Genomic DNA, 18,134 nt, shown 5'->3' with positions numbered 1-18,134 from the left:
GCGGGCGAGAGCGGCGAGCCGCTGACTCCGGCGACGGCGTGGAGGGCGGCGGAGAAGCTGGCGAAGGTGGCCATGATGAAATCGTCGTTGAGCAGCGACTTGCACGGCTTCGAAAACGCTAGATTTTAATTTTATTTTATTTTAAATTTCGTAAATTTTGAGGGATAAATAAATTCTTTTAAAAAATTGGGGAAAATCTGTAATTTTGGATTTGCCATTAATATATATAGCGTAAGTTCGGAATTGTTCGTGAAGCTTAGAATTCGTGATTAGTCTTTTTGCATTTTTCATGTAATTAATTATAATGTCTAGTGATGTGAAGAGATCATATAGTATATCTTCCTAGAAAAAATATCATGGGATTTTTATAATGGTCAAGCATTAAATGTTTGGTGGGTGTACTAAATCGGATATATGCTGTTCTGTTACCACTTAATGTTCATATAGCTAAGGTCTCATTTTTTTCACTTATCCTTTTGTTTCTTTACAAAAAACATAAAAATAATTATGTATCCGATAACAACCGAACCTTAAATCCACACTAACTTTCCATCAATTTGTTAAAAAAATAGCATTTAAATTTTCTTTGCATTAACATATGTATTTAAAATAAAAAATATATAATGATATATAAATTATAGTATTTTTTATACAATTCTCTATCATTCTTGATATTGTGTGTCATTATTTTTTTGTGTCACAATGGAATGAACCCTTCATATTTTTAGTTTATGGATGAATTTTTTTTAAAAGAAACTATATTTGATCATAACTAACTCAATGAGTTTCTAGTGAATGTATAAAAATATCTAAAACTAAATATAAAAATAATTAGATGTGTGTTATTAGAATATTGTTATCCTTTTTGTACCAAAAGTGCATAATGGAAGTGAAAACGGGAAAGACAGAGTTGAGGGATTGAGTGTGGGAGATTAATGTAATGATTGGGGCTGGTGGATCGGTATGGCCTTCACACAAATCATGAACAAATAATTCCCATTTATTATTATTATTATTTGTTTGTTTGTTTGTTTTCATTATTATAGGTTTTTGTAGGTACAAAATAATTGGAGGGGGCTTTTCTTTAATTGGCTTTTGAGATATGATGCTGCTTTTTTTGTTGTTTTTTTATTAATTAATTTGTTTTTATATTCCTTTTTATTTTATCATAATTTTATTTAATTACTTATGTAGAATGGATTCATCTTAAACGAGGCAGTAGAATCATACCTCCCATGATCAATCATGTGAGGCTTCTATTTTGTTCTTTTTTTTTTCTCTCCTTTTATTTAATATTTTTTTAAAAAATTATTGTATTCCATTTCACCACATGTTATAGAATGTAGCCCAAATTATTTTATATATTTTAGAAGAGTAAATATTAAAAGTTTTTAGTAATATTTATAAATTTATAAGGTTAATAAATTTTTAAAAATATAATAGTTTTTTCAGTTTTCCTTATTTTAAATTAGTTTTTTTCAGATATTATAATTTGATATGTTTTTTTTATTGTATACTTACATTCTTATTTATTGATGGTAATAGTATTTATTTATTTATTTATTTTTGATAATGCGGAAGTTTACCGGACCTTTGATCCGACTATATCTCCCAAAGGACCGGGGAAGCACATGTGAATGCCCCTCCCCACGCTTGGATTTGAACTCAGGATGAGAGCATGCTTTGCATGTTCTCTCACCACTATGCCACCCAAACTTGAGTGTAATAGTATTTATTATAAATGTGTGCTTTATACCAAGGTGGTGTCTTTAAAAAAATACAATATATATATGTATCAATGTATGTGTGTGTGAGAGAGAGCATAAATTTCATTTAACAACCTTTATAGATAGATAGACTATCAATGAAAATTCTGTATACACGCATGAATACCATAATAAACACAGAGACAAAGATTTATGATGATATTTTACGATCAATATTCAAATCGAAAGAATTTTCCCAATCCAATATGAAGTGTTTTAAATTTGTTTTTGTACATTATATTTTGGATCCGTTTAACAATATTTTGAAGAACTCTAAAATTGATGAGAATAACGATTCCCTTTGCTTTGAATTTAAAAATACGTCTCATACGAAATTTTAATTACGTATACATATAATGCATATTGCATATAATAGTTCCAAGGAAAATTTACGACTATCCGATCATAAAACTTGATAAATTCACATCCATTTTATAATATGACATGCTTAATTCTATTAGTTTTGATACAAAAGAATATGCAAATTTTTTGGAATAACATAATTCTAATTTTTTTTTTTGATAACGGAGCGTTCTGGGCCGAAGCCCATACTAATATCCGGACCGGGAGCAAGCCATGTACTTTGAAATATTCGCTCCCTCACCACCCTGGGGCTTGAATTTGGGACGGAACAAGTGTTTTGCACCCCCGTTTCACCAGTTGACCTCTTTTTATTATAGAGAAAATGTATACTTATTCACAGAAAAAAAGCTCGATATTTTTATTAGGAAGAATGACATTTTCCTATACGTATTTTGTAAAATATGACATTTTCCTATACGAATTTTTAATTTGACAAAAACTCACACCAAATTATCAAATGTGCCAAATTGATACACGAAATACTCAATTTAACTATAATTTTCTACACAATCTAAAAACGATGTTAAGTGTCTGTTAATAGCTGATGTGGCATGCCACGTGGCAACTGACGTAACACACCACATAGAATTTTTTATCACGTCAGCATATCACGTCAGATTTAAAAAAATTCTGGAAAAAATCAAAAAAAATAAAACAAATTAACAAAATTAAAAAAAATTTAAAAAAAATACATATATATATATATATATTTTCATATCTATATATAAATATAAATAAATATATATATTCCTATATAAAAAGGATACACGTGACATTAATAATAAAAAAATTATAAAAAATTGGAAAAAATGTAAAAAAATTATAAAAAATGTGGAAAAAATTACAAAAAAATGTAAAAATTATAAAAATTGTAAAAAATTGTAAAAAAAAATGCAAAAAAATTATAAAAATTGTAAAAAAAATGTAAAATTGTAATAAAATGTAAAATATTTTCAAAAAATGTAAAAAAAATTTTAAAAAATTATAAAATTTTAATTTATTTTAAAAAAAAAGGAAATTTCCAAAAAAAAAATCATCTAGTTACGAGATAACTATCAAATTCATCACGAACTTTACAATTTTATACTTTTTACAATTTTTACAATTTTTTACATTTTTTGAAAATGTTTTGCAATTTTACATTTTTTACAATTTTTATAATTTTTTGCAATTTTTTTACAATTTTTATAATTTTTACATTTTTTACATTTTTTGAAAATATTTTTACAATTTTACATTTTTTACATTTTTTTGTAATTTTTTCATATTTTTTATAATTGTTTTACGTTTTTTCAATTTTTTTATTATTAATGCCACGTGTATCCTACGTGGCGAACACGTACATGCCACGTAGGCGCCATGTAAGCGCTTTATGCCTACATGGCAAAATTAATTCTGTTCCGATGAAGATTTTGTTAAAATTTAAATTTCGAATGATTTTTTAGACAAAAAATTCAAATCGAGTATGAATTTAGAAATTTTAAAAGTTCTGATAGTTATCTCATAATTGGATGATTTTTTTTGGAAATTTCCCTTTTTAGAATTACGTCTAGTACAACTAATTTACAACATTTGTAAAAGTAAACCAAATATTCAACGTATATGTCTCAATTCTTCAATAACAAATTAAATTTTATGTTAAAAAAATAAAATATATAACAGATTTAATTAAAATAAAATCGAATTTATCAACGAAAAATAACAATACGGTTTTGATTATTGCATGTTATTATTTATCATTATTAATATTAAATTCTAAAATAATCAAATGTATTCGGATATTTGTATATTTAATATATGGAATCAAGCATTTTAAAAAATTAGCGTATAATCCGATTTTAGAGGATTTAGTATTTTATAATAATATTATATCATATAATACATCGCTCAATCAACCAGTCTGGGGAATTGCAAAAATGACTTTAAATGTCATTTTTACTTCATAGCATGACCTCTCTTCTTTTTTTTTAAAAAAAATCAACACCATCTCATAATCTTGTATCATTACAAAAATACCATTCCTTTTTTATTTAATATTTTAATTTTAAAAAATATTTCAACTCTCACTCTCTATTCGCATATGTGGAACAAACTACATTCTCTCTTCTTGTCCATTCTCTGATCTTCCAACTCTCTTCACTTCCAATCTATTTTTCAGCTAATTTATTGTGAAAAAACAATATTAAGTTTGAGCATTTCATCGATTAAATACAAATCTGAATAATAGGTAAATATTGTTTCTAAAATACGTTATTAAATTTGTTGTGAAAAAACAATATTAAGTTTGGGCATTTCATCAGCAATACCATGATTCACGTTATTCTAACTGATCGAAATCGTTAAATATGTGAAATTCATCAAAATGAGAGAATTTGGAAAACTGGTCATACATACGTGTCGGAATGGTCAAATTGGTCGTACTTCTAACTGACCATACTTGTCAAATTGGTCAAAATGATTATACTCACAAAATTGGTAACGCTGATCATAATCATCAAAATGGCCAAACTGATCATACTCATTAAATTTATTATATGATATGATTATTACTATGTTAACATTTTTAAAACGATGAATTATGCAATTTTAAACAAGTCTGACCGTCTGACCAAGGTATGACTGTATGACCATTTGACCGTCTAACCATTTGGGTACGAAAAAATGCCTAAATTAAATTTAAACGATTCAAAAAGTTGTACAGGGGTTATAAGAATACTATTACATCATTTTGGAGTTATAATTTCACGTGAAAAAAAGTCTCCTAAGACCAGTCAATTGTGTCCAATGTGTTACATAAACACTACTAGTACTTTAAGTCTTCTTTGGAATGGGTTACATTGTCAAACAAAAAATGTGGTCAATCCATATTGCTACGACTGATTTGAACCTGAAAAATTTGTGATATGATATGATTATTACTATGTTAATACTTTAAAAACGATGAATTATGCAATTTCGAACAAGTCTGATCGTCTGACCAAGGTATGACCGTCTGATCGTATGACCGTCTGACCACTTGGATACGAAAAAGAAATGTCTAAATTAAATTTAAACGATTTGAAAAGTTGTGTATGAGTTATAAAAATACTACTGCATCGTTTTGGAGTTCTAATTTTATGTGTAAAAAAAAACCTTCCAATATAAGTCAATTATATCCAATGTATTACACAAACACTACTAGTACTTTAGGTCTTTTTTGGAAGGAGTTACATTGTCAAACAAAAAATGTGGTCAATCCATATTGCTACGACTGATTTGAACATGAAAAATTTGTGATATGATATGATTATTACTATGTTAATACTTTTAAAATGATGAATTATGCAATTTCGAACAAGTCTGACCGTCTGACCAAGGTATGATCGTCTGACCGTATGACCATATGATCATTTGGGTACGAAAAAGAAAGGTCTAAATTAAATTTAAATGATTTGAAAAGTTGTATAGGGGTTATAAAAATACTATTGCATCATTTTGGAGTTCTAATTTCATGTGTAAAAAAAAATCTTCCAACATAAGTCAATTGTATTCAATATATTACACAAACACTACTAGTACTTTAGGTCTTCTTTGGAAGGAGTTCCATTGTCAAACAAAAAATGTGGTCAATCCATATTGTTACGACCGAATTTGAACTTGAACAATTTGTGATATGATATGATTATTACTATGTAAACACTTTTAAAACGATGAATTATGCAATTTCGAACAAGTCTGACCATCTGACTAAGGTATGACCGTCTGACCGTATAACTGTCTGACCATTTGGGTACGAAAAAGAAATGTCTAAATTAAATTTAAACGATTTGAACAAAGTTGTATAGGGGTTATAAAAATAATATTGCATCATTTTGGAGTTCTAATTTAATGTGTAAAAAAAAATCTTCCAACATAAGTCAATTGTATCTAATGTATTACACAAATACTACTAGTACTTTAGAACTTATTTGGAAGGAGTTACATTGTTGATGACATCGTTGTTCTTGACACCATGAGCAAAATCAGATCGGTTTGACCGGTGTGACATTTCGATAGCCAAAATTTCTCTCAGGATTTTCATCAAACACTTTCCATACATTATCAAATTCTTCAACTTTGGTGTGTCGGATCTCGTTATAGAAGAAAAATTTGACGAGTGTAAGCTTAAATGATGTCGTTCATTCGAATCGAATCGAAGTGAAACCCTAATAAGCTAAAATTCTATATAAGAAGAACATGTTTGATCAACACTTTTAAATTCGTAAATTCATCATTTTTGAAAAAGTAGGACTAGTTTGACCAATATAACCCTATGACCAGTCTGATGATATGATCGGTATGACCAAAGGTTGACCGTATGACCAAAATCTGATTGTCTCACTAAAATATCATCGTTTTGACCAAAGTATGACCGTCTGACCGATTTGTATATGAGATTATTATTATACCATATTAACACTTTTTTAAAATGATAAATTCATCAATTTTCAAGAAGTTTGACCGTCTGACCAAAATTTGATTGTATGACCAATGTCTGACCGTCTTATCAAAGTGTGACCGGTATGATTATTTTTTACACGAAAAATAAAGGTCTAAATTAACTTTAAACGATTCAAAAAGTTGTATAAGGGTTATAAGAATATATATTTTTATCGGTTTGGTGATCTAATTTCATGTATAAAAAAATCTCTTAACATAAGTCATCTTCACCCAAAGTGTGACCGACTAACCAAATTGTGACTTCTGACCAAAATCTGATCGGTATAACCAAAGTCTGACCGATATGACTAGTATGACGTGTTAAGAGCCAAATTTTCTCTGAGGATTTTTATCGAACACTTTCCATACATTCTCAAATTCTGCAACTTTGGAACGTCGGATCTTGTCATATTAGAGAAATATGTCGAGTGTAAGACAAAAATTAAGAAATTTGTTGTTAGAATCGCCAAGAAATATCTTTGGAGAGAAAAAAAAATTTGCGATTTGAATTTTTAGAAAAAGTGAAAAAAGAAATTTTCAAAGTTTTTTTTCACTATACAGAAGGTTGCCACGTATTCAATTTTTTAAGGATAAACTAGTCTTTTTGTTGTTTTAGTTTTTTTAAAAAAAAATTTAAACCTAGAAGGTCATCTCTTGAAGGTCATCTCTTGAAGTAAGAAACGATATTTGGGGTTATTTCTGCAATTTTCCCTATTTAAGAAGCTCCTGACCATTTCTGGACAGCTAGCTTGCACTACTTGTCGGTTTTTGTACAAAACACATCGCGCATTTCTTTTATTAAACAGAAGAATGGCACAATGTTTTTCTCCACTTGCCCTTCCTATAAAGATTGAGAAATCCCTCTTCCTTTTTCTGTATGATTATTTTGTTTTCCTTATTTTTCTCTCACTTTGCGATGTTTCTCTGCTGTTCTGTAACTTCTTCTTCTTCTTTAATCCATCAAAACCCTAACCAGGGACAATAAGCCACTGCAAAAAAAGTTATCACTCTTCGAAGCCCTGTGTTTCTTCGACGCGGTTTCGCCGGTCAGAATCCCTAATTTAGCAATGGCGGCTTCTGCTTCAAGGGACCATGCTCTCTCTCTCCTCGCTGCCACCAACAACCACGGCGATTTGGCGGTGAAGCTCTCCTCTATCCGACAGGTGAAGGAGATTTTGTTGTCAGTGGACCCATCTCTTGCCGCCGAGCTTTTCCCTTATCTCGCGGAGCTCCAGTCGTCGCGTGAACCTCTTGTCCGTAAATCGCTTGTCGAGTGAGTCCAATTTTGTGCCTTTTGAAGTGGATTTTGCTATGTTATCGTTTTCCGTTGCTGTTTCGTTTGTTAAAGGTCTAAATTATGTTGGAGTTTTCTTTGGCGCGTGTTTTAGGGTTCTCTCGTGTTGTTGCCATGGTCTGTTTACCCAATTTGAAAAAAAGAGAGGTTAATTATCAAATTTCTGCAATATTATAGCAGAATCTCCGCTACTTTTGTGTGCTTATGCTCTGTTTTTTTCTCTCTAAAAGATTTGAAGCTTCCTCAGCATTTTTGTTTGTTTTATATCCAGATTCCTATGCTAAAACCCTCTTTTTTTTTTTTCGCGAAACTATTGTATATAAGCATAATGGTTGGGAAGAGCATAGTAGGTCTCGTGTTTTATTTGTCTTACCGACTTCAACCGCTATTAATGGTGATTAACTGTATGCAATGGTAAGAGATTAGGTGATCCGTGATCGTCTCTTTTGGATGACAGGATTATTGAGGAGGTTGGTTTGAGGATGATGGAGCATTCTCATGTCCTGGTGCCTGTGTTGCTAGCATTGTTAAGGGACAATGATCCTGTTGTTGCGAAGCAATCAATTTCTTCTGGCTCAAATTTCTTTTGCAGCTTCTTGGAGGAGACGTCATTGCAGGTCTTTACTCTCTCTCAAGTTGGATATGGCATGAGCGTTTGGTTTCTAGGTGATCTTGTTTGCGGTTTTGGTTGCGTGAGCTCTTTACAATTTAATGTGTTGGTGCTTACCCGGTAGAAACATTTCCCTCTTCACTGTTACCTTTATGCTTGAACCTTAGCTTGAACCTTAGTCACTTGAGGATATCATCCTTTACACGGGTTCTTTGGGAAAATATTTTTTGCATATTATGGTCTTATAATTTTGCAGTATATTTGAATATTTTGGATTTTTTTTTGGGGTATAGGGTTTTCAATCTGGCTTGGTTTTTGTGTCAATGTTTTAGGGAATATAAAACACCAAAGGCTCTTTATCAGTAGCAAAAGTATCTGCTCCACGTTTTACTGGTTTCCTATATGATTCCATCATTCATACTCCTCTAACAAAATATCCAGTATTTATATATTTGTAAAGTTTTGATATTTTTGGGTAAGCAACACAAAGAAGGGCGAGTCTTTTCAACATCGAATAACCCTTTTATACCTGCTGCTGCATTATAGTCTTGGTCAACTTTGCAGTTTCTTCATCGGGGTAATGTTGAACGGTGGGCCGGAGAACTATGGACGTGGCTGATTAAATTCAAAAATGCTGTATTTGCTACTGCATTTGAGGTATACTCACTGTCTCTTCCATTTGCTTCTTCCTTCTCTCTTTCTTTTTCGACTTTTGGTTTCAGGTACTTTGTTTAAAAAATTCGTGTTCTATTCCTCTGCCATTTTAAAGCTTTTCTAACTAGAGTAGTATTATTGTAGCCTGGTTCTGTGGGAGTGAAGGTTTTGGCGCTAAAATTTATGGAGACGTTTGTTTTGCTTTTTACCCCTGAAGCTTCTGATTCTGAGAAACTTTCCAATGGGGGTATGTTGTTCTAAATCTATTACTAATTTGATCTGTTTTGTATTCTGATTCTGGAATTGCTTTAAAGCTTATTTTCTTCACTTTTTTACTTTTTTTTTTTTATTTTCTTATTAAGTGTATGCAGCATGTCAACTTTTCTTATTCTGTGACAGGAGGTCGGCGGAGGTTCAACATTTCCCAAACTTCTGGTGGCCACCCCATTCTGAATCCTTCAATGTTGATGTCCGATGCAAAGAGGACAGTTGGCATGTTATTCGATTTATTACAGTCGGCTGGTCGGCTTCCAGGCGCATTGACAATAACTGTTGTTAGTTGGTATGTTTCTGCCTACATCTTATTTATCCCCTTCTGTATGTTCTTTTTTTCCCCTGAATTATATGGGACTGCAGTTGTGTTTAGTTGCTTCACCTCAGTTACAGTTTTTTTATTGCATCATCATTTGTTGCAGTTACAGTTCCTTACTGTGCAATGTTTCCTCAGTGTGCTGGTTGATCCGTTAATCTTGCATTGGGGGCACCTTTAATATTAAAAACACTCAGGAATACAATAAAAGCTGCCTATGGCTCATCGACTCTAAATATATCGGCGATGGAGTAAATACTTTATGAAGGGTCATTTATCTTTGCATTGTATACCGACAGCTATCTGATCAAATTGATTGACTGTGATTGTTTTCTTTATTTTTGTGTATGCTTCTCCAAGTGAATTTAAACCATGCATATTGCGGAACTCTGTAGTCTGTATGCTATTTTGTGTCGAAGTTAGTTTGATGTATTCATATTGCTCATAGTGTGATTTGTAGCAGAAAGAGTATAGCTTTTGAGTTGTACTTGCATTTCCACCATCAGGCTTGCTCGACTGCTAGCAGTTTTGTTTGTCTTAAATTCATTGTTCTTTATGGGACATAGGCTTTGATGAAAGCAATGACCTTGGGAGAATAGGCTGCTATTTGCCCTCTTATGTGTCTACTAAACTTTTGGAAGGAGAACTCAATCATGGATACAGGTTTTAGTTCCAGTTTCAACTCCTATGATAGAATTGCAGCAAACTGAAAAGTGAAAACTTATTCCGAGGGATTAATGGCTCGGTCGAAGCTGCATCAGTGATCGCATATTGGCAATTACAAGGCTTTTCACTGCTGGCCTTGTTTGAGGTGCTATGGAGCTTCGTTTCCAAGTGATAGGGACACAAAACATTGGATAGAATCAACTCTCATTGAGAAACGTGGTTGCCAAGTAACAGGGAAACATACTAGAGAAATCTTTTATTTAGTTATTTTACACTGGCTGTATATATTGACAGCTGTTTTGTTTGGGCTATTTAAAATGTATACATTACACTATATTAACAGTTTATGCACAATTGAAATATCTGTTGATAAAGAATCTCTTTGTGATGGAGGATATGTTGACATTTTTTTATATTATGACTGACATATGATTCTTGCTGTTTTGTAAGATACCTGCTGAAACTATGTTTTCCTGTGAGCAATGCACGCAGAACTTAAGATTATTATGTCAAGTTGGTGTCGTATCTTTGACCACTGAGAAGCAAGAGGTTCAGTATCTGTCTGAGAGCAAATTCAAGTTTGATCATGGGAAATATCTGCACAGTGCAGCGTAATTCCATAAGTTAGACAAAAGCTTAAAAACTGCAGTAATTAGTCTAGCAGATTCATTGCATGATCATGAACATCTTCCCGGAAGCTTTATATGTGCTGCGTCAGTAGTTGGATTATCCCCTTTTATGTTCATACTGAGTCGGTCTCCATACATTTTTCATTGTTCTTCGTTCTGACTTCTGATGGGCCATTGATTTGCCAACATACTATACTCCACATGGAAAGATTTGATTTTTTAAATGCCTCAGATGACGTGTTGTGTTGGAAAGATTGTCCAGAGCTCTTCAGTTATTGTTGATGTGGTTTTCCAGGCATGATTTGTTTGCAAATGGTTTTTGTGCTGACAATTGAATGCTGGCATCAGGGTTAGGGTTCTTCCCTATCTCAGACTGTTGTGTTTCTTATGCAGCTTGAGCTATTTAAGTTCTGTGGTTATGTAATGCAGCTTTATTTATTAAGAGGAAGTATATCATGAAATTTGTGGAAGTAGTTGAAATGTAGGACACTATTTTGTTTCCTGTTAGGCAAAGGGATACTTCCCTTGTTTTGCACTATGTTTGGGTGTAAGTTGTGAGCATTAGTTTGGTTCTCTGAAAAATGTTTGTTGTCTGCCTGTAAGACCTGTTTTCTCCACTGCGAGTAAAAGTTATCCTGTTTACCGGTACATATATAGAACTCACGTGATGAATAAAAGGAATTCCGGGTTGAACATTGTCTGTTGTGCTCCATTTGCATGCCGTTGTAATGGTTTTGTGGGGTTCAGTTTTGTGGTCATTTGTTGGTTATAAGTTGACCCACCTTGGATGCATTGCCGGCTAATCAATTTACTAACAGATTTGTTGTTATATGGAAGCTCCTCAATTCTACATTTGGTGAAGTATGTCAAACTTTTGCTAGCTTTACTGAGTTTTTTTTTTCTGTCATGTTTCCAGTACCCAAACTTCTGACTGCTCAGAGTGTTTTAATGATATGTGAATTTTTTTTATTCTCTTCATTTGGGATACAGGGGAGATATGCAGAATTGTATCATTTGTTGATGTTGTGTTGTTATATGTTACAATTAGTATACCATGAGTATTTTTGAGCTAAGTTTTGTTATGAAGCTTACAAGTCGTGGTATGTCAGTGCATTAGGATCATTAAATTTTTTTCTCATTCATGGTATGTCACTGCATTAGGATCACTCAAACAGTTCAGCTCTGTCTCTAGTTCCATTCGTGGTAGATGCTCGTATATATTCTAAAAGCATCTTAAGGTAGGATGAACTTAATGATTGTCTCTTTGGAACCTGCGGGTTTGTCTATTTGCTGAAGGTGATGGCATCCATCTTTTTTATAAGATGATTTTTTTTTTCTGATGAATTGTTATTTTTATAGTTCATACTTTCTTCTCTTTCATATTATCATCAAAAATTTTTGTTCTGTGCTGCCAGGCGCTGACCAAAACAACTGCATCTTGTCACCATTTGTGTATATGGGTTGAACTTGGTTAAAATATTCTACTCTTTTCTTTCTTATCTTAAATTGTTTACATGTTTCTAGTGTGCGTATTTGTTTCCTTTGTGGCCTGAGTTTGAACTGTCGGTTGACCTAATCAACTGCATCTTGTCACCTTTGATGGTTTGCTGCATCAAACTGTGTTATGCGGTGCTCCTGATTGTACATTGTTGTTAAGGCTACAATGGTTGTCTTGTCTCTTATATCATGCTTAGAATAAGAGGGGATTTTGAGCAGTGAACTTTAGTAATATTTATGATTCCTTGTTTTGCTCGCTGGGAACCCAACTTCGAATCCTAAGTGCTTGCTTGATTGGTATCTTCCTATCTTTTTTGGCATTTTGTTTTCAATGGGTACTATTTTCCACCCACACTTCAGCTGGCCTTATTTGGTTTCTTAACCAGATCCAATCAACTCAACTTGTATTGAGAAACAATCAACCAGCTTGACAGCTTCTGATTTTATCAGAAATTTATGCTTCTGTGCTGATTGTAACATGAATGCTTGTGGGGACATTGCTGAAAAATTTGCAGTTTCGAATGAGTTTTCCTCTGTTACCTTAATTTCCATTTCTTGTCTAACTGTAGCCTTTGTTTGACAGTCTTGCAGCAGTAGCGAGGAGGAGGCCTGTACATTACAATACTGTTCTCTCCACTTTGCTGGATTTTCATCCAGATCTTGAGGCTACGTTGGGATGCCATGCTGCAAGTGTCCAGTATTCAATTAGAACTGCCTTTCTGGGATTTCTTAGATGTACTATTACACCCATTGTAGAGGTAGAGTTTATATACTTTGTTGTTTGCTACCTTTTGAAATGCTTTTGTATGGTCATTCATCTATGGCATAGCAACTTCCGGCCTGTTTTTGGTTCATCTTTTGAAATCATTATCAAACAACATACCTTGTATCTTTCTTTGCTCCCCCAAATTCAAGGTTTGTGGTTGCTTTGTTGCTGCCAGATTGCCAACATAGTATCTATTGACACCAAGATGTCAATTGTTTCTTGGCTTTTTTTTTTCAATTAATGCATTCATTAAAGTCTCTGAATATCCAGCTGGTTTATAACAATCCCAGTTTTCCTGGTAATTAGGTAAAAAAGAGTCTGAATAAGATGATGTGTTATGTAAAATACAACATTACAAGCATCACGGGATATTTTCCTTTACTACATTGTTCTGTTACTGATAGTTTTTGTTTTTTATTTGCACTTCCAGTCGAGAGACAAGCTCCTTAGAGCTTTACGTGCAATGAATGCTGCAGATGCTGCTGATCAAGTGGTCCGTCAAGTCGATAAAATGATTAGAAATAATGAACGTGTTGCACGGGAAAATTGGTCAGGCAAGGTAATAGCCCTTTTTTCTTTCTAGGTCTGCTGTAGTTCAATGTTAAGTTGTTCATTGTCACCCCCATTGTTTACTAAATCTCATGTTGAACCCAATTTCCAGAATAATCAAGTGATGAATAATCAAAATCTTTCTTGGGATCTGTCAAAGAAACGGATAATGCCTCAGGATGATGGGTATACAACTAATGGAGAGGTTGCTTCCAAGCGTGTACGCTATAATTCTAACTTGCATTCGGTTCGTCAAGTTCAATCTAGTGATGCTCCACATGACTCTGTGGCTATCAATGGCCTTTCCTCTGGTGGTCAAAACTTGGATGGTGATTTGACTCCAGTGGAACAAATGGTTGCAATGATTGGTGCTTTGCTTGCGGAAGGAGACAGAGGGGCCGAATCACTAGAAGTTCTCATTTCTAAGCTCCATCCAGATATGCTTGCCGATATTGTAATAAGCAACATGAAACACTTGCCTAAGAATCCCCCTCCATTGGCGAGGCTTTCACATGTTCCTGTAAATCAGTCTGCTGGTTCACTGGGTAACCCAGTAGAGATTTCAGCATCTCCTTCTCCTAGAAGTTCCATGCTGTCTCCAGCTTTGGCAAAACAACTTCCTTTACCTCCACCTGTCGCTGTAGGATCATCATTGTCTGAAGTGCCTAGCTCGAATAGTATGGTTGCGGACCCTAGACGTGATCCAAGAAGGGTAACAATCTTCTTTCACCTGTTGCTTGTTTATATGCTATATGTTCTTTCTGCAGATTATGTTACACATGCCATTGCAGGATCCTCGCCGCTTGGACCCAAGGCGGGGAAATGCATCTGTGGTACAAGCATCCTTTCCTAGTTCCGAGGGAAAAGACTCAGTTTCACCAGAGATTGATGTCTCTGTATTACCAAATAAGTACCTCTTGACTCCCGTTGTGACAGCAGATGCAAGTGGTCCAGCACATCCAATGACAGGTGTCCAAAGTGATAATAAACTCATGGAGAGTTCATCAGTCCCTGGAATTGATCAGCTGGATGGCAGAGAGGATGTCTTGGCTGCTTCCAAAGAGGGTATAAGTCTCTCTAAAGGCAAAGTACCTTCAGGTATTTCACTTTCTCCTTGCCAGGTTGATGATGATGCCAGGGAGACGAAGTTTTCAGGTGCTGAAACAAAGTATGATTTGAATTTGGCATCTTCAATAGATTTTGATCACCAATCTCCTTCCGCATCAAACATAACTGCCTCAGAGGATACTCACCGAGAATTGCCATCTGTTCCATCATATGTTGAGCTAACCACAGAGCAATGCAGAACTATCGAGAAGTTGGCTATTAAACATGTAATTGGATCCCATAGGCATGTTTCTGGGTTTGGCTCTAACAAGATTCGCATGGATTTGCTTGCTCGGTTGATTGCAAAGGTGAGCATCTCATCTGGAGCTTGTGATGTGGTGGTGGTGGTGGCTGTCTCATCAATTTTGGAGACCGTTGACATTTTTTCATCTTTTGACTTTTGAGTTTACACCAAGTAAATCCATCTCGAGCTGCCCCTTAGCTTCTTCTATTTCATGCATTCTTAGAATTGGTGGTTATTTTCTGTATCCAGATTGATGCTGGTGACAACGTTGCAGCAATGCTCAGAGAGCATATTCTTGTGGATTATCAAGAAAATAAGGTATTCTGTTGCTGCTAATTGCTTATCATGTTTAAACCCAAAAAATGTCCTCGTTTATCTAGGTTTTGGACACACATGATCTTCCTTGTTATGTCAAGAGTTGGTCTCTGCTTCACAAATAATGTAGCCTCATGAATGAAGCCTATCACTGTTGTAACATGTGAAATTTTGCACGTGTCTTGGTTTATGTATTTTCCTTTCTTTTTCTCGTTTTTTGTGAATTTTTTGGGACGGAGAATCTAAACTTATGAGTAGATTTTCCAAATCTTTGATGGTTTTCCTTACTTTTTCTGCAGGGGCATGAACTTGTGTTACATGTTCTGTATCATCTTCACTCTACAGCAATGCTGGACATAGATGAATCTCCTACCAGTTCTACTGTATATGAGACTTTTCTCTTAGCAGTGGTAAGCATCTATTTAATTTGTTTTTCAGTTTTTTGTGTCTGAAATCTTGCTTATTAGGATATTTAAACTCTAGGCACGATCGTTGTTGGATGTTCTCCCTGCTTCAGACAAGTCTTTCAGCAGACTTTTGGGAGAAGCTCCCCATTTACCTGATTCCGCCATAAAGCTATTGGATGATCTCTGCTCTTCCTCTGTTTCCGACCCAAATGGAAGAGAAGTCCGTGATAGTGAGCGTGTCACCCAAGGACTTGGTGCAGTATGGAGCTTAATTATAGGACGTCCGAATGAACGACAAGCATGCTTAGCTATAGCTTTGAAGGTGAGAACCTTCCTGCAATTTCCATATTATTGGACTTATCTCTGATGAAGGGGGAATCTTTGGGTATAAGATCTGGTAACAGCGTGTCACCCAAGGACTTGGTGCAGTATGGAGCTTAATTATATGGCTGCAACAAGCTTAATCAAATAAAATAGATATCAGTTCAGTTTAAGTACCTGAAATGACTGGACTTATTATTTCTAGTTTGCAAATCATGATGCACTCGGAGTTTTCTTGTTTATGTTCATGTTTTTGCAAATTCGTGTTTTTATGGTTTTGTCGAGCTTGCCCATGTTTCTCATGAATGTTGTGAACTTGTGATGGCAGTGCTCTGTTCATTCTGAAGATGACATACGGGCAAAAGCTATCCGACTTGTGAGTAACTTTATTGAAGATCGGTTATGGTTTTCATTACTGTTGATATTGTGTTCACTTATGTTGCTGTGGCTGACTTGTATGCACAGGTCACAAACAAACTCTATCAATTGACATACATATCACAACATATTGAGCAATTTGCAACAGATATGTTGCTTGCTGCTGTAGATTCTGAGTCAGAGCTCTCACAAGCTGGAATTGCACCACAAAGAATTGAAACAGAGGTACACTGAATTTTCAAAGCTCAAGAATACCACCTCTAGAAGGACACTGAATTTTCAATGATCTGTGTGTGTTAAAAGTTTTCTGCTTGCCATTTTTCTTTTTCCATCCCCTGATTTTTGTTTTTATTTTTATTTTTTAGCTTGGTTTCATAGCCCTCACAATTTTCCCATGGGTGCTGTAGTTAGTTGATCACAAAGGCTTGCTTCCTTTAATGGAATTGACTTCTTATGGGTAGCTTTTTTTACTAAAACTCTTACCAGGTGGAAAGCCAGAGAACATCCAGGGGTAGCTCTCAGGTTTTAGGCTCTGGAACATCTGATGTTTGTTCTCAAAGGGATGTACAACCTTCTCATGACGTTTCTGCTTTGTCGTTTCCTGAAGCTCAGAGACTAACATCTCTGTTTTTCGCTTTATGTAAAAAGGTCTGCTGGAATTTCAGGAAGTGCTTCTAAATTTACAGTATTCTCTCTCTAAATTTTCTCACTGAGCTAACAAAGATGGTAACTTTGTCCAGAAACCTAGTCTCCTTCGCCTTGTATTTGATGTTTACGGACGAGCTCCAAAAGCAGTAAAACAGGTGACTCAACTTCCCCTTTCACTAGTGTGCATCTCGCATGACATGGTGATACAGTGGATGTGGGACATTTTAAAATTTGTGTGGTCTATCAATGCCAATCTGTTCTTTATATTGTTCTCCTTGCAAGCTTTATGTGAGGAAAAAAAATGATTCCCACAAACACCAAATTGATTTTTTACTGATTTTCTGGAATGGTTCAGGCATTTCACCGTCATATACCTATTCTGATGCGGGCATTGGGTTCATCGTATTCAGAGATTCTCCAAATAGTATCTGACCCTCCTACAGGAAGTGAAAATTTATTGACATTGGTTAGCTCCTACACATTTCTTTTTGTATATCTCTCTTACCCTCAAAATATTTTCCAATTCTCAATTACACGTAATGATTCTTTTATGTCAAGGTGCTGGAAATATTGACACAAGAAACAGTGCCTCCACCAGATTTTATTGCTACTGTAAAGCATCTATATGAAACTAAGCTAAAGGTTTGACTTGTTGCGGAAAATTCATAGTCCCTTTTTATCTGTAACAATGAACGGAGACAGTTTTCATTGCCTTATATGAAATTGTTTCTGCGCAGGACGTTTCCATTCTTATTCCATTGTTGTCTTCACTCTCGAAAGATGAGGTACCTTTCTAGTTTTACTTTCTTCTACTTAATATATTCATGAATCCTTCTCTTTATTCTAGTTTCTCCTGTAGGGAAGTCGACAGTT

General features: G+C 34.3%; 2 protein-coding genes across 5 annotated transcripts in view; both read left to right on the top strand.

The window, feature by feature from the left end:
- Nucleotides 1-245, top strand: part of LOC104799843 — a 3,272-nt gene extending 3,027 nt beyond the window's left edge. Inside the window, exon 3 of the mRNA XM_010522518.2 lies at nucleotides 1-245. This exon is cut by the window's left edge and continues 34 nt beyond it. Within this exon, the coding sequence (XP_010520820.1) occupies nucleotides 1-129 (129 nt within the window). The 3' untranslated portion in view covers nucleotides 130-245.
- A 7,230-nt stretch (nucleotides 246-7,475) lies between these two features.
- The window catches only part of LOC104799842, a 23,644-nt gene continuing 12,985 nt past the window's right edge, over nucleotides 7,476-18,134 (top strand). Inside the window, exons 1-20 of one of the 4 annotated variants that reach the window (XM_010522514.2) lie at nucleotides 7,476-7,860; nucleotides 8,339-8,498; nucleotides 9,056-9,148; nucleotides 9,290-9,392; nucleotides 9,545-9,707; nucleotides 13,110-13,284; nucleotides 13,723-13,851; nucleotides 13,954-14,553; nucleotides 14,633-14,939; nucleotides 15,039-15,256; nucleotides 15,442-15,510; nucleotides 15,807-15,917; nucleotides 15,991-16,236; nucleotides 16,564-16,611; nucleotides 16,701-16,838; nucleotides 17,100-17,261; nucleotides 17,354-17,416; nucleotides 17,617-17,727; nucleotides 17,820-17,903; nucleotides 17,999-18,046. In XM_010522514.2, the coding sequence (XP_010520816.1) occupies nucleotides 7,655-7,860; nucleotides 8,339-8,498; nucleotides 9,056-9,148; nucleotides 9,290-9,392; nucleotides 9,545-9,707; nucleotides 13,110-13,284; nucleotides 13,723-13,851; nucleotides 13,954-14,553; nucleotides 14,633-14,939; nucleotides 15,039-15,256; nucleotides 15,442-15,510; nucleotides 15,807-15,917; nucleotides 15,991-16,236; nucleotides 16,564-16,611; nucleotides 16,701-16,838; nucleotides 17,100-17,261; nucleotides 17,354-17,416; nucleotides 17,617-17,727; nucleotides 17,820-17,903; nucleotides 17,999-18,046 (3,234 nt within the window). In that variant the 5' untranslated portion in view covers nucleotides 7,476-7,654. Of the gene's footprint in view, nucleotides 7,861-8,338; nucleotides 8,499-9,055; nucleotides 9,149-9,278; nucleotides 9,393-9,544; nucleotides 9,708-13,109; nucleotides 13,285-13,722; nucleotides 13,852-13,953; nucleotides 14,554-14,632; nucleotides 15,257-15,441; nucleotides 15,511-15,806; nucleotides 15,918-15,990; nucleotides 16,237-16,563; nucleotides 16,612-16,700; nucleotides 16,839-17,099; nucleotides 17,262-17,353; nucleotides 17,417-17,616; nucleotides 17,728-17,819; nucleotides 17,904-17,998; nucleotides 18,047-18,134 lie in introns of those variants that run through there. The other 3 variants (XM_010522513.2, XM_010522515.1, XM_010522517.1) reach the window with 3 other exon arrangements.

This window comes from Tarenaya hassleriana, unplaced genomic scaffold, assembly GCF_000463585.1.
Source record: "Tarenaya hassleriana unplaced genomic scaffold, ASM46358v1 Cleome61, whole genome shotgun sequence".
Lineage (NCBI taxonomy): Eukaryota > Viridiplantae > Streptophyta > Magnoliopsida > Brassicales > Cleomaceae > Tarenaya > Tarenaya hassleriana.
The sequence above is the reverse complement of the archived record's forward strand: the minus strand, read 5'-3'. Positions and strand labels throughout refer to the sequence as shown.